This window comes from Apteryx rowi, unplaced genomic scaffold, assembly GCF_003343035.1.
Source record: "Apteryx rowi isolate R43461 unplaced genomic scaffold, aptRow1 scaffold_601, whole genome shotgun sequence".
NCBI lineage: Eukaryota > Metazoa > Chordata > Aves > Apterygiformes > Apterygidae > Apteryx > Apteryx rowi.
Genome location: NW_020450874.1, coordinates 96982 through 111191, shown reverse-complemented (window position 1 = coordinate 111191; position 14210 = coordinate 96982). Strand labels below are relative to the sequence as shown.

The window sequence follows — 14210 nt, the reverse complement described above, 5'->3', positions numbered from 1 at the left end:
CTTTCTTTGTACTTGKATGATCCCATGGCTGTGTTGACTAAGTCTCTGATCATTAGTGCATAAAAGTTAGGGTCAGAATTTTGACAACATCTTCGGAAATAAGAAATTTTGTCATCTTTGAAATATTGGTGCACAGAAGCAATATGGCTCATCCAAGATGATATTAGTATTATTTGATGGATTTTGGATTCAAGTTAGCTGCTCCAGGTTCTAGTCCCCTGCCTTAAACACAGACCATCCTGTGCTGTTGTTTATAAAGGAATCAAACAGTATTTATTTGACCCAGACTTTCAGTGGCCCCTGCCTGACTTCATAAGTGTGGAGAGATGAGCAAAAGGCTTTTTCCCCGGAATGACTGTTAGGACTACTTGCATAACAACCCCTGCTGTACTGGTGCTTTGGAGGACATAGGCACTGCTTGCTTCTGCTTCCTCAGGAACAAGCATTCAGGGTTTCAGCCATGCCCTAGTCCACTCTGGCCCGTGGTCTCAATCTCGTGTGTAGGGGGAGCCATGCTAAAACTGCCTAAGCTTGGGTGCAGCATATACAGCACCCAAGGAGCAGAAAATAGCTCAAAGAACGATTGAGTCTACCAGTCTGATTTGCATTACTCCCTACTCCTTATGTGGTTAAATGCCACATTCTAATCCTTTATTAAATGCACTGTAAATTCATCATCCTAATTAAGTAAAGAACATGTTCCGAAGTTGGTAAAAATATTGCTAATTGTTCTCAGTGTTCCAGTTTTCTTTCCTAGTGCCAGTGTTTGTAAAGAGTTGCTCCACCAACATATTGGGGAGAAAAGCAACAAAGAAATGTCAGTGCCTTACTCCACTTGTATTGAAAGAAAAGAGAAATACATGACTGTGCCATGATCGAAGACAGATTTGTAACAAAGGTCATTGCTTCTTTGCAGTGTCAAGTTTTACAGTTTTATCATCAGTGGTTTATGTAAATATGTGTTATTAAGGTTAGAAAGTGGAAGAAGCCAGTTCAGCCTAGCAACAGAATAAATGTAAGCTTAAAGAAAGTGACGACAAACAAAATGTTGATGACTTTTTCTTTGTCTAGACCCCTGTGTTGAAAGCAGTGTTTTCATAAAACTCAGAGAGAATTCATTTCCATACAGAGTGCTTAATAGTTCCTGTCAGAACAAAACAGCTGGGAAACATATGGTATCCATTTCCCTGTATCACTTGGAAAAAATTTCACATGTAAATAAAACCAACATAAAAGTGTAGGCCTTTGAACTTAGAATCTTATACAATGCATAAATAAGTCAGTACAATGCGTTCTTTGTATTGGCCCACTGTTACATGCCTTTTGATTATTATTTTTAATTTTTTCTGGGGAAATATACTTCTGAGCACTTTCAAAAGTATTAAGATAATTTTCAGACCATCATAACTACTAAGCTATACTAATCTTTCACTTCAAACATTAATATTTCACTGAAAGTGCCTATATCTGTTTCTTTAGGAAGGTGTTCATGGCAAATTGTGTTTTTTGACCACAAATTAGATCCCACTGATAATGTAGTTAGCGTGTGTAATAAATCTGCTATGTTTAAATTGTCTTCTTGCCTTTGAGAATGTGTGAACTCTTGGTATACATTAAAAGGGCCATAGAAAGGAAAAAGAGACTAAGGGCTTTAGTAGTTTTATTGGAGTCACCCTACTGAAAATAATAAAATAAAGAAAACTCTTTGCTTGTGTGCTGCTGATTATGGAGATCACGAATATCACAGACTGGGAATGTGAAAGAGAAAAGTTCAAAAGGAGTAAGCATTCAGGTGCATTGAGCTCCCTTCCTTCTCTGCAACTCAGATTCCCTAGCTGAGCTGTATATCCTGCAGTGCGCTGAAGATAATGCACTGGAAGTTCCAGAGCTCTGTGTGTGTGTGTGTGTGTGTGTGTGTATGTACGTACGTACATTATGGGATGGAAAGTTTGACTAAGAACCCCAAGATACAGAGAAGTGGAAAATGAGACATCATACCTGACTAAATAGGTTTAATTTTCAGATGAAAACAGATTTTCCAGTTCTTGGAAGGAATATCCATCTTCCAGAGAAAACAGGCCATTAAAAAAAAAGATAATTGTTGCTGTTGTTAAAACAAATCCACTAAAAAAAGTTCAAGGAAAGAGAATTCTGACCAACCCTGTTGTTGACCTCCCAAAAAATCATCCTACTTTTCTGATTATCTCCATGGAATAAAAATAGCCGAAGGCAAATTAACATAGTCTGGCAAGGCTGGCATGAATGCCACTAGCCACCACTCTTACTGGTGTTGATTAAAAATTACTTTTTTTGTAAGTAAACCTTCTTCCTGTTTAAGGTTTCTTTTCTGCAGTGTTAATTTCTTCAGCTGTTGTAATAGAGTTGTCATTAAATCTGCTTAGATGTGAATGCAGCATGCTCTGTGATTCTTGTTTCTAGTGTTTGGCCAGGTCTATCTTTAAAGATGCTGTATCATGTAATAATAAACAGTTCTCAATCCCATTGCTCTGTTTTAGTTTCCAGCACCAGCTGGAACTGTGGGGTCTCAACTCTTATCGGAAGTGCACAGAAACCAACAGGCATTGCAGATATGTGCAACAAATTCAGACCGGTGAAGAGGGTTTCCCCATTAAAGCACCAGCCAGAGAGCTCCGAGAGCAACGAAAGCGATGACCAAAAGAACCAGAAGGGGGAATACCAGAAAGGCAACGATTCTCAGTCTGCACCTCYGAATGATGACCAGAGCCCAGGAGAAGGAGAGAGCCTTAAAAGTAAAAACATTGAGCCTGCTGTTCTGCTTGGGGAGCTCGAGCACTATGACCTGGATATGGATGAAATTTTGGATGTGCCTTACATTAAGTCAAGCCAGCAACTTGTTCCTTTTACAAAGGTGGCTCCTGATAAAAAACTTTTGGGTGTATGTTCAACAGTGAACGGTGTCAGTGGAAAGAGCTGCTCTGCAGGGAACGCAGAGAACTTGCCCGCCAGCATGACACAGTTCTGTGTTCTGTCCCCCRTGAAAGGCTCTCAGCTGAGAAAAACGCAGCCCATTGTCCTTGAGCAACACAAGCATTTAACAGAAGAATTGGAGCTTTCCCAGCCTTTAGTTAAGTGTAGCTCCATCCCTGAATCTGAAGCCCAGGGCAAGAGCTTCCTCAGCAGGACATTTGTTGATCCTCAGGCTCATAAAACTGAGAAGAGTATGCCAAACTGCCATCTGAGGACTTTTCAACTGCAGACTGCAGTGGCAGAAAGCAAGCAGCTTGAGGAACTGAATAGGAACTGGAGCAGCGCAGGGGGCCCAGAAGAGAGGAATGAAGAGGTGAAAAAAAGTAAGAGCATCTTAAACATTGTAAAGGAAGGCCAAATATCATTACTGGTAAGTATCATCTTAATTTCATAATCTGTGTAGGGTAAGAGATTTCAGTGATGTAGTTGATAAAGTCAGCAAAGCTGATGAAGTACATATTTTGTACTGCTGCTCTATTTGTCTGGTATTCACCTTAGAAATTGAGCATATGGGTTTCCAAACAGCAAGGTTTCATCTTTAAATCAAATACGTAGCAAAAACAATACATCCATTTTATGTAAACATGGACAAGATTGCTAGCTCATGCAGTAAATTGATATCATATAAAATGCAGGGTTTTAAAACATGAGATCATTTGAATATCAATTTTAAATCTTAATTGAGTTCTGCCTTTCACAACATTTGTGAATTACTTTGTTTAGTTATTGGTGGTTTACCTCAGTTGCTATTTAGAGGCCGACCATGGGAACAGAGGGGCTTCTGTTGTATTCTGATTATTATTCAGGAGTGTTAATGCTGGCATATTGCAACAGCATTCTCGGGCAGGAGCTCTCTCTAAAGCCTCCTTGGCCTCTGACCCGTATGAAGTTTTTAGTTAGGTCTAGTGCTGTGATCAGACATTATCAGCGATGGTTTCCAAAGTAACTAGGTGCAAGTTAGCACAATGATGCAGAACAAGCGATCTCCACTCAGAAGGGCTGTTGGAGGCACAGTGTATGTGTAAGAACTGTTTTTGTTAGATTTTTGTTTAGCTTTTCTGTTTAACAGCTAGCTCAGGCGCAAAGGCAGACTTATTCAAAGACTAGACAGAGGCAGAAGAGTGTATCAGAGTGCTCAGTAAGAAAAAAAAAACAGAGAAGAAAAAAAATTCACCTAAAAATGGGAATTAAAAAAAAACAACTGAGGTTATCCTAGGTAGATAGATAATACATATTTTTTCTGAACAGGCCAAAACTTCTGACTGAAGTAGACTGAATGAGTTGTGTGCTGGCAAGTCTACACTACTCTAGGAACTTATTGCTGTTACTCCTTAACTCTGTCTTCCTTCTTCCATTTCCTTTCTGGATTTTCTCAATCCACTTGTTTTCTCTTAAAATTAGATTTGGGCAGGATTATATATTAGGTCATGGTTATGTAGTACTTTGTTCAATATTCCAAGAGAATACTATAATACAAATTTTATTATGGAAACAAACTACCAAATAAAAGCCTTCTGTCTTGTGTTTTAACTATATTTTAGATTGTGCTTAGCACAAGCTGCCACTTTTACAGTGTGCAAAGTATGAACTTTTTTTTAGGAGTCATGGATGTTTTCTGTTCAATTACTCATCAATATAATGCCAAAAAAGAAAGAAAAGAAACCAACTGCAAAATACACAGAAATTACAAAAATGTGGGAGTGTTTGCAGTTACGTTATTGAACACACTGGTATGGAGATGTAAAGCTACACAAGACCTTGTGCTGTTACATGGCAATTACATTATGAAGAGAGAAACTCCACAGTGAATCAAGCCAGTAGGCATCCTTCCTCTCTGTCCTATCTCTAATAGTAGCTAGGGAAGTGGAAAGCTCCTGGTTTTGAGAGTTATAAAAGAACGTGCCTATAGGAAAATATCTTTGGCTTGTATCTTGCACAGTGAGGCTTAATGTTCTGTGTATGTTTTTATCACTAATTGTAACTGATATAATGAATTTTTAACCATTTCTTTTTTAACAGCCACACTTAGCAGCGGATAATCTGGATAAGGTTCATGATGAATATGACAACAATCTGTTGCACATAGCAGCATCGCAGGGACATGCAGAATGCCTGCAGCATCTCACTTCCTTGATGGGAGAAGACTGTTTGAATGAACGAAACATTGAACAACTAACTCCAGCTGGGTTAGCAATAAAGGTGACTTAGTCTCTCTCTCTCTACTGTGATGTGATATAAAGGTGATTTAGTCTCTTTCTGTGATGGCTGTAAGTAATACATCCAACAGAATGTTTTTTTTCAAGCGTTTTGTTAAATTAGAGCAGAAAACATTTCTGCCATTGGCTGGTACAACAGAAGCAATTAAAAATGCATTACTGTGCAAGATACAATGTCTGTTGTAAACCACTGGCACTTCATATGTTGTTGTCAGTGCATATGCATTCACTTTTAAATCAGTTAACTGGCTCCAAAAATATTTGCTTTATTTCAAGGAGCTTTTATTTAATTCAGACCTAATCGTTTCTTTAGACAATGTAACAGTTTCTTAGGGTTTTTTTTTTTTTTTAACAAATAACTATATAACCTTGAAAGACAAGTGTGAGAATGTATTTGCAAAGCCTGATAACGCTTTGACTGTTTCTAACAATGGTTTTTGTCAGTGTGCCGCATCTGAAGGTGAAACTTCTTGGGAGTCTAGAGCAATTGCATCAAAGTTAAAATTTACATCTTGCAGAACAACCTGTCATAAACTGCAAAAATTAATGCCCAAACTTACAGGAAAACCTATTATGTAGGAAAACGGGAAAATGTACAGTGTTGCTGTGCTATAGTAAAATACAGTGGTGTACCAAAAAGCTGAGATTTTAACCATACTAATTCTGGGTCTTCAGCAAGTAAAATTGAATGGTTGAATGCTATCCCTCAGCAAGAAACAGAAACAAGCGTTTCTGTCTCTTCAGGGTTTTTAATTGTTATTTTAATAGTTATTAATAGTTGTTATTAATAGTCTTTTTGGAAAGACTTTAGAAAATGATGGAGGACTGGTGGATTCCAACCTGTGGGAAATGATTTTTATTCTTTGAGAGGTGTCAGTCATTCCAGTGACATAGTGTCCTAGGGCAGGAGTCAGGGATATATGTAGGTATGTGTATGTGTGTGTGTGTGTGTATGTATATATTTTTTCTTTTTTTCTTTTTTTTTTTTCTTCCCCTGGGACAGGCCATATGAATGAGAAATTAAACTGATATTTAGCTGGTCTGTACTACTGAACTGCTGTTATAAAATGAGGCATTTAGCTTCAATATTCTGGCCCATGTCTAGTCTGAAGAGCTATGGTTTGCCAATCTAAAGTTGTTCTACAATTTTAGTTGGAAATGTTTTTTTCTCCTGTTTTTTTTAATCTAGGTAGATGATGTATTTATAAGCTAGTAACATCTTGTATTTTTTCTCCTGAAGGTTGGCTTTCTTAACAATAAGCAARGGGTTCCTTTAGAGTCTATAACATTTTGGGCATGCTTTCACATTTCTAGAAATTTGTGTAAATATAGCTGAATTCTCCCTGAATGTGATGGTGCTCGGGCACAAGTGTTACTAACAATGACCTGCATGGCCAGAGTTGTCCTGGGTCTTTGCAAATGCTGTCTCAAAACCTTAAAATTATTTGGCAGAAATAAACTTCATAGTTCCTGCTCCTTATTTCCAAAATGCTTTGGGCCCTGGTAGAATCAACTTTATTCTTCTTGCTCTTAGATTATACTGTTATAACTGCAGTGTTCTGTAAGAATCATGAGTATCAGAATGAAAGAAAATTTGTATGCAGGAACATAGATTTCCATGGAAGGGGGTTTCAATAGGCGATTTACTGATGATGTGCAACACTTTTCAGTAAGGAATGAGTTAATTATAACAATCTCGTTTAAATCAGAACCTCTTTCTGTGCTTGAGTTATGAGCTAGAGTGAAAATAAAGCGGTGTGTTATGGCCAGTCATATTGCCATGTTGACAGTTTGTTTTATTCATTTTGTTTATTTAAAGCGGCTGTGGAAAAATCCTCTGCAAATTAGCAAAATTGTGTTATTTAGTAGGTACTTCATTTTATTAATTCATTACCTTAATTTTAAAAGTACCATAAGATTATACTCAGTTGTGATACAAAGGAAAACACAAGGAATATATAAAGTTATCTGTGCTAACTAATATTTGAACCCTGATTTGATGTATGAGGGTTTTTCTGGAGTGGTTAAAAGAACACAGTAGTTTTCGTTGTTTTACTTCATTTTGGAAATTGAGAGAGATAGAAGAAAGTAAGTAAAGTAAAAGTGGTGTGTGTGTCTATGCACATGGCACATATGCAAGGAATAACATAACATTTTTATGTTATTCCCATATCATTTTAAAGTTGGTTAATAATTATTACATTCTTTTGCTTGTTTTTATAAGAATCAACCTGAAATGGAAGTTTCTTTCCTTCCCAGGATATATTTTTTCATTTTATGCATGCAAACAGCTTTATATGTTTCATGTGTTGACCCGTGTGAAGTCTTTATCAAGCACTTGAAATGTTTGTGTTAGCTATAAGGAATAACGTGGCCTTTATGAAAATGACCATAGAAAAGTAAGTAAAAGAAGGCCAGAACGTGGTTATGCCAAACTGCATTTACTCAGGTATCATCACTGAGAGGGGACACTGCAGCAGCAAGAGAAGCTGGTAAAAGCTCTTGCCTTTACACTGGGCCACAAGCATGCTCTGCAGGAGATGTTCATCTGTTCCTGCAGCATCCACATCCTGCTTCATAGTAACTTGCACGCTACTACCAGTGTGCACAGCAGCTTGGGAATCTTGTGCCCAGGCTGTAAAAGGTGTTCAGGGCAAGAACCATCTTCTTGTTTGTGTTTGTACAGTGTCACGGTTAGGTCCTAATCCAGGAGGACTAGGTGTTCAGATACTGCAAGTAATACATAATAATAACCGAGCATGCATTTAATTACTGAACAGTGAAGACTTTAGTGTGTAGGGAGAGAACCTGTTCACTCTAATCCAGCGAATAGTCTCATTTAATCATTGAGCCTTGCTGTATGAGTGATGGAAGCAGAACTATGTTTTTTTCTGAATGTCTGAGAGTAGGGGGCAGATAGTGTGTAATACCATTTCACTGCCTCTTGAACTGGTGTCCCCTGGGGTGCCACTCAGCAAAGGTTCTGTACCAATATGTATACACAACTGTAGTTTTAGGAGGTTAAAGATGGAAAATGTAGGGCAAATTTAAACTGACAGAGTAATATCAATAGCCAAGCTATATTTGATCCAGGACAGCAGGATAAATAAGTGCATTACGTGAAAGCAGATAAAAGAGCACACTTTCAAACAAACTATAATGTTGTAACATATTAGTGGTTCTGATAAACCCTTCCCTGTTTGGTAGCTGTGTTTGGAACTGAAACAGGTGGAATTTTTTACTTTGTTTTTTTCTTTATTTAGAATGGTCAGCTGGAGTGCGTTCGGTGGATGGTGAGCGAAACAGAAGCTATTGCAGAATTAAGTTGCTCAAAAGATCACCCAAGCCTTATTCATTATGCGGGTTGCTATGGTCAGGTATGGCTTTCATTCACTTTTTACAGAGATTGATATGCTCATACAACAATTTCAATTAAAAGCATCTCTATAGCCAAATAAGCATTCTGTGGCTTTTAAATGCAAGTGTTCATAATTACTTCAAAGTAGGAAGATCCAGAAGACTTCAAAGAAAGCAAGATCCTTTCCCATTTAATCTGCTTATTTTTTCAGTATTTTCTCCCTTAGGTCATTTTTTTGAAACTTTAAGTAATGGCAAAGAAAAGATTAGATGGCATATTAGGCTAACCTATCAATCGAAGAACATCGAGGGAGTTTAATCATCTCATTCTGGTCCATAGAGGGCTCATTGGCCACATCAGAAAATCATCAAACACTCTGGGATAGTTCACATTCCCTTCCCAGGAGAGATTCATTTCAAAAAATTTTGGCAAACTGTGACAGTTTAGGAATTCAGTATATTGGCACTGAAGTCAAGTGTGGTGAAACTTGAACATCATCTGTCTAGCTCTAGCCAGTTTTATTGAGAATTACATATAAAAATGTGTTGTAAACCAATCCTGGTCCACACCTAACTTATCTGTAAATCTAATGATGGGAAACCTCAAAAATTCAGCTTTCAGTGCTCTGCTAACATCTGGGGAAACATACACCACTTAATCGCACCACATTCTCTTCCCACAAAGTCTGTTTTTCCTAAACAGACCTTGCAATAACCCCTCTTCAAAGGACCTTCTCCAGGATCTCATATGGAAGGAATAGTGATCCATTATTGTTCTCTAATCTCTTTGGTGGATGGGCCACTTTCTCACCCGATGCTATTTTTTTTCTCTCTTACCAATAAAGAGAGAACAAGCAAAATATAGCCACTCATCTTAAGAAAGTTAGCTTTTTATTGCGACATGTTTCTGCTTTTAATTGGTCCTGTCCAACGATGGGTTTACTGGAGGCAGAGGGAAGGAGAGCAGGCAAGTGTGGGAGGCTAGAGAGCTGGAAGTCCTCCCTTTCTCCTGGTGCTTCCTGAGGCAACACAGACACCCTCATTCACACACAGACCAGAAACCTCTATTCCTTTTCTGCCTCCCACGTACTGTGCATATTACTGGTGCAAATTAGAACCCTGCTGGAGATGCCGATTGATTCTGTCCTTCTGTGGCAAGTTTGGCCTGTAAATCTAACACTGAATATAAGGCAGCTGGGTGTCTGGTCAGAACTGGGTTCGAGAAAGGAGTGTTTGTTACTGGGAAGAAAGTTTGGAAGAGAAAACTTAATGTGAACTTAGGTTCATGTCTTCATTTGAGTTAGCCTAATTTTGCCTTCATCTCTAAAGATGTTTACACAAACTAAATCCAGTGAAGCTCTGTTTTTTTCAATGGATTTATGCTGTCTACTGCCAGGAGCAGATCTGGCACACTGTAACTATATTCCGTTCAGAGCAGGAAGGAAGCTCCACCAGTTAAGAAACACCAGCTACAATCAGCCACCCATGAAATTTAAAAAGGTGATATAAAAATTGCTGACAAATTTTCATAGTTCACTGAATGTGAAAGAAAGTTCACATGTATTGTCAATTATCTTTTTTTTTATATGCAATCCATAAATGTCTTGCAGACTTGAAAGAATACTGAGGCTGAAGGGAAGCCAGACTAWCTTACCCAACTGTATTAAGAAAAAGTTGTTGAGAAATTCAAATGTAGGGTTGGCGCTAGAAGGTTTAACTTATTTTATCATTACTTACATGAGAGATAATCTGTGTAAACACTGATCTTGGCAGAATTACAAGAGTGCTATTTTTACAAGGAAGACCTGTTGTTCAAACATTTTCTAACGGAGTCAACCCATCCATTATTTCCCAAGGCATTACGCATACATGCCATATTCTTCTTCAATAAATATCATTTAGTATGGGCAGCAAAAGGGAGCTTATTTCAAAGCTCCTATGTTAATCGTGGTCAAACCACAGTCATGGCCAGACTCCAAATACAGCTCAACAATACTGTGTTCTTCATCTCTCTCTTATCTGCTTTTATTCCATGAGAGAGGGACTGTATAAGTTCATGTGATGGGTGAGGAGAAGAGCTTAATGCCAGCCTGCAGCCTGGTCTGCATACCTCCTAGCAGCAGCCTCTTTTTAATTATGGAGCCATGCAACCATGGAGGGATTTGGTGAAGCAACCTGGTTGACAGAAATCCCCGTATCGGGTGTAAGTTGTTGGTGTATTGCAGATCATGGACCAGCTATGTCTGGCACAGGCACCATGTGGTAGGAAGGAGATGGTGCTGCAATCCTAGGTGCACTTAGTAGGTCCTGACTAAGAGCTTCACAGGGATGTAGTTTCTTTCCAACACAGATGCTGCAGTAGCAGGGACTGCACAGGTTAGAGAGAGAGGGTGGGGAACACTGAAGGGTTTGTTACCGCTGGAGCTCCAGTGAGCCTAAAGCTTCAGGGGAACCAGAGCTGCAGCTTGACTGAGAGCTTAGGAAGGGTTTTGTGTGCCTCTTGGGGGTGGTGTAGGGCTGGAGGCTGCAATGGAGAGGAGTGTGTGGCAGTCAGGCACACAAATGCCTAACAATGCACTTCTTTGCACCTCAGGATGTTTGCTTTTCCCTATCCAATGTCATTTTTGCAGGGATAATTTGTGACCTTTTCACTCACCCCATAGTTCTCTATTCAGAACACCTAATACCTACTGTGAAAGCATACTGGGAAAGGGAGCTAATTTAGTCAATATCAAGTAATGGGGCTAGGGTTAGATGCAGAGTCACTGCTTTTCACCATGCTAATCCTTCCATTTGTAGTCCAGTTAGTATTAAAAATGCTCTTTGTTAACTGTTCTTTCTGCTCCAGAAGTCAGCTGTGGGAGCTGAAGTCTGCAACCTGTCCCCAAACAGAAAGAGCATATTGTGACATTTTTTCCAGAGTCTTCTCTTTGGGGACATTTGACTTGTAGCTCCAGAATATGCCAGAGGGTTGTTAACCACTGTTACAATATAAGATAACTGCAGATCTTAAAATTATTAAATATACTGAATAACTTGTCAGTATTTATCAGTTCCTGTTGCATAACAAGTATATGATTATTTTCCATTATCTTAATCTTATAAATGAATTTTCTTACTATCTTTCATTTTGTTTGAATAAATTGAGTTGATGATAATATATCTAAGAACACTTTTCTTCCAAATACATAATGTGGGTGTTACTAAAACAGTCCTTTGATGCATGAAGTTTTCATTTTTTCTATATGTAAGTAAAGAAAATGGTAGTTTTCCCTGTCTATGTCAAGGATACATCTGTGGGAAAACAGTCATTTGAGAGAAACACAAACTATTTTAATGGGCCTCTAAAGTTGTGCCTGTGATCGATTGATGCACAGACACTTCCAAATACAGATGATTTCATTTAGCCATCCAGGCACTTGATTTCTGTGTCTGATAAGATAAATGCCTAGAAAGCATAGTTTGTTCCATGCTGACTGTGGTCATAAAATTACAGACCATGCTCAACATTTTGGTCCCTATTAAATTCTGATGAAATACATAATTTCAAAGCTTTTGTTGTCTTCTCATTCTACAGAGAAATTTCTCTAAAATACTTTTTTTAAAATTATTGAAACATAACAGCAATTCACAGGAGCAGCATAATCCTTCTCCGCTGCTGGCTAACACCACAGACATCTCTAGAAATTGCTCCAAAGTATTTTAAAAGGGATATGTGATCTGAAGTCATCCCTCCATGCTGGCTCTCAGCTGTATTTGGCATTCAGCCAAGAGAAGTATGAGTATCTATCCCTTCACCCCGTAATAAAACCAAAACTACTGTTAGAGGGGAAATACAAAGAAGATAAATTCCAGAAAGACTAACCATCTAAAGTAGTGAATGGATATCAAGCTGTTTGAATGGGCAGAATCATTTGGAGGAGACCTAAGAAGTCTGAGGTCCCATCTTCTTTCCTTGATGTTAAAATTTCCGTGGCCTTTTTTATACAAGAAGGGACTTGTGCCCAAGATACATAGGCAAAGCTTCCTTTCCCCATGTTTATTGTTTCTCTTTCCTACTTGATTACTGTTCAAAATCCTAGAGATGCTGCATTTCAGCACTGTTTGTTTAGCTGTGCCTCAGTCTTGCCCACACATGTGTTTGCCTGTGTGTGAGTATGTACTTATTGCCAAAACTACTGAAGTGCTTAAGGTTAAGTGTTTGCGCTGGTGTTTGCCAGCAGCAGCATCTACAAAGCCATTTGGAGCTAGAGCTCCTAGCCAGTATTGCACATGACAGATATAAATAAATATATAAAAGGCATAAAATAGTAAAAAGATATAAATTGCAGATAATAAAAAAATACATGTTTAGGTAAAAAAAATTGAGATAGAAAGTAATTTATTCTTTATTAAGATGCAAAAACTGGGAACACACCTGCAGTCAGTTATCATCTAAGGGAGCTAACATTTTTATGTAATGCATAGCAGTGTTATAGATTTTCAGTACGTATCACATTCAGAAGGGCACAATCAAATTTAATCTAGAGAAGCATGGAAGCTTGCTAGGGTAGGGAGTAGAACAGTTTTCTGAAGAAACCTACTGGAGAAAATAAGAAATAAAATAAGCTTAGTGCAAATATGTAAACTCTCCATTGTTATAAAGGAAGACCCCTATAAATTGTATATTACACATGTGTGCACACACAAAAAGCAATGTTAGAAAGAATTAAGATGGCAAAGTCAAACTCAGGAAATCTAAAGTCTGCCTTCTTGTGTGTATGTGTATGTTCCCAGTCCCCTTTCTGGCTGGTCATAATTCTTGCCTATGAGCAGCTTCTTTTCAGGTCTCCTTAATTCATTTTCCTCTTCCCCAGATTTTCAGTCCTAGTCTCCTTTCCCATCTATGACTAGATTCTTGCCAGATCCTTAATCTAATTTAATTCCTTCTTCCCATTCCTAGCTACTAGTGCTTCTTCCATATTGCAGATTCCTGCACCATGCAGCACCAGCTTGTTTTCTCTCTCTCTCACCTCAGCTCCCAGGCTTCCACCTGCAAGTTTGTGGTCCAAGTCTCCCCATCCTTCTCAACATGCAGGCACATACGTATCGTCCACTGGTCAACACACTGAGACTGCAGGATAGACAGATTTCCAGCTTTTAGTTCTGTTGCTTCTCCTCCTACACAACAGCCCAGAGCTGGGGCATGATAATAGCTTTGGAGAATCTAGCTGCTCGGCTCTGTGATCTCTGTGCATGCTCCTGTTACGGTTTTTTGAAGGGGCTTATGAAATTTCACCAAATTTTGGCAGATTTTCAGATTGATCTACAGGCTGTTTTGCCTCAGGTCTCATCTCCAACATGAAGACACTCATGCTTTTCAATGTACAATTGTCAAAATGTGTTACGGTGCACATATTTCTCCTAATACATCTTGTCTTAAAGTGAATGAAGTATTTTTGCTTATTTTCTTGAAAGATCCAGCTAGAGTTAGGCCCATGCTACACTAAGTCTGACAAAATTAAGAGGGATTGAAAGCAAGGATTTATAATAGGAAATATGGGACAGATTTAGTAACAGGTGATGCTACCAGTGTTCCTATAGTACATTTAATTTTCCATTATTTCCTTCTTTTTGTGACTTTTCTTT

At 38.4% G+C, this 14210-nt stretch overlaps 1 protein-coding gene across 2 annotated transcripts in view; it reads left to right on the top strand.

Moving 5' to 3' along the window:
• The window catches only part of SNCAIP (synuclein alpha interacting protein), a 48776-nt gene that overhangs the window by 13686 nt on the left and 20880 nt on the right, over nucleotides 1-14210 (top strand). Inside the window, exons 4-7 of one of the 2 annotated variants that reach the window (XM_026083467.1) lie at nucleotides 137-168; nucleotides 2489-3379; nucleotides 5029-5208; nucleotides 8489-8602. In XM_026083467.1, coding sequence (XP_025939252.1) covers nucleotides 137-168; nucleotides 2489-3379; nucleotides 5029-5208; nucleotides 8489-8602 — 1217 coding nt within the window. The remainder of the gene's footprint in view (nucleotides 1-136; nucleotides 169-2488; nucleotides 3380-5028; nucleotides 5209-8488; nucleotides 8603-14210) is intronic. The other variant, XM_026083466.1, reaches the window with a different exon arrangement.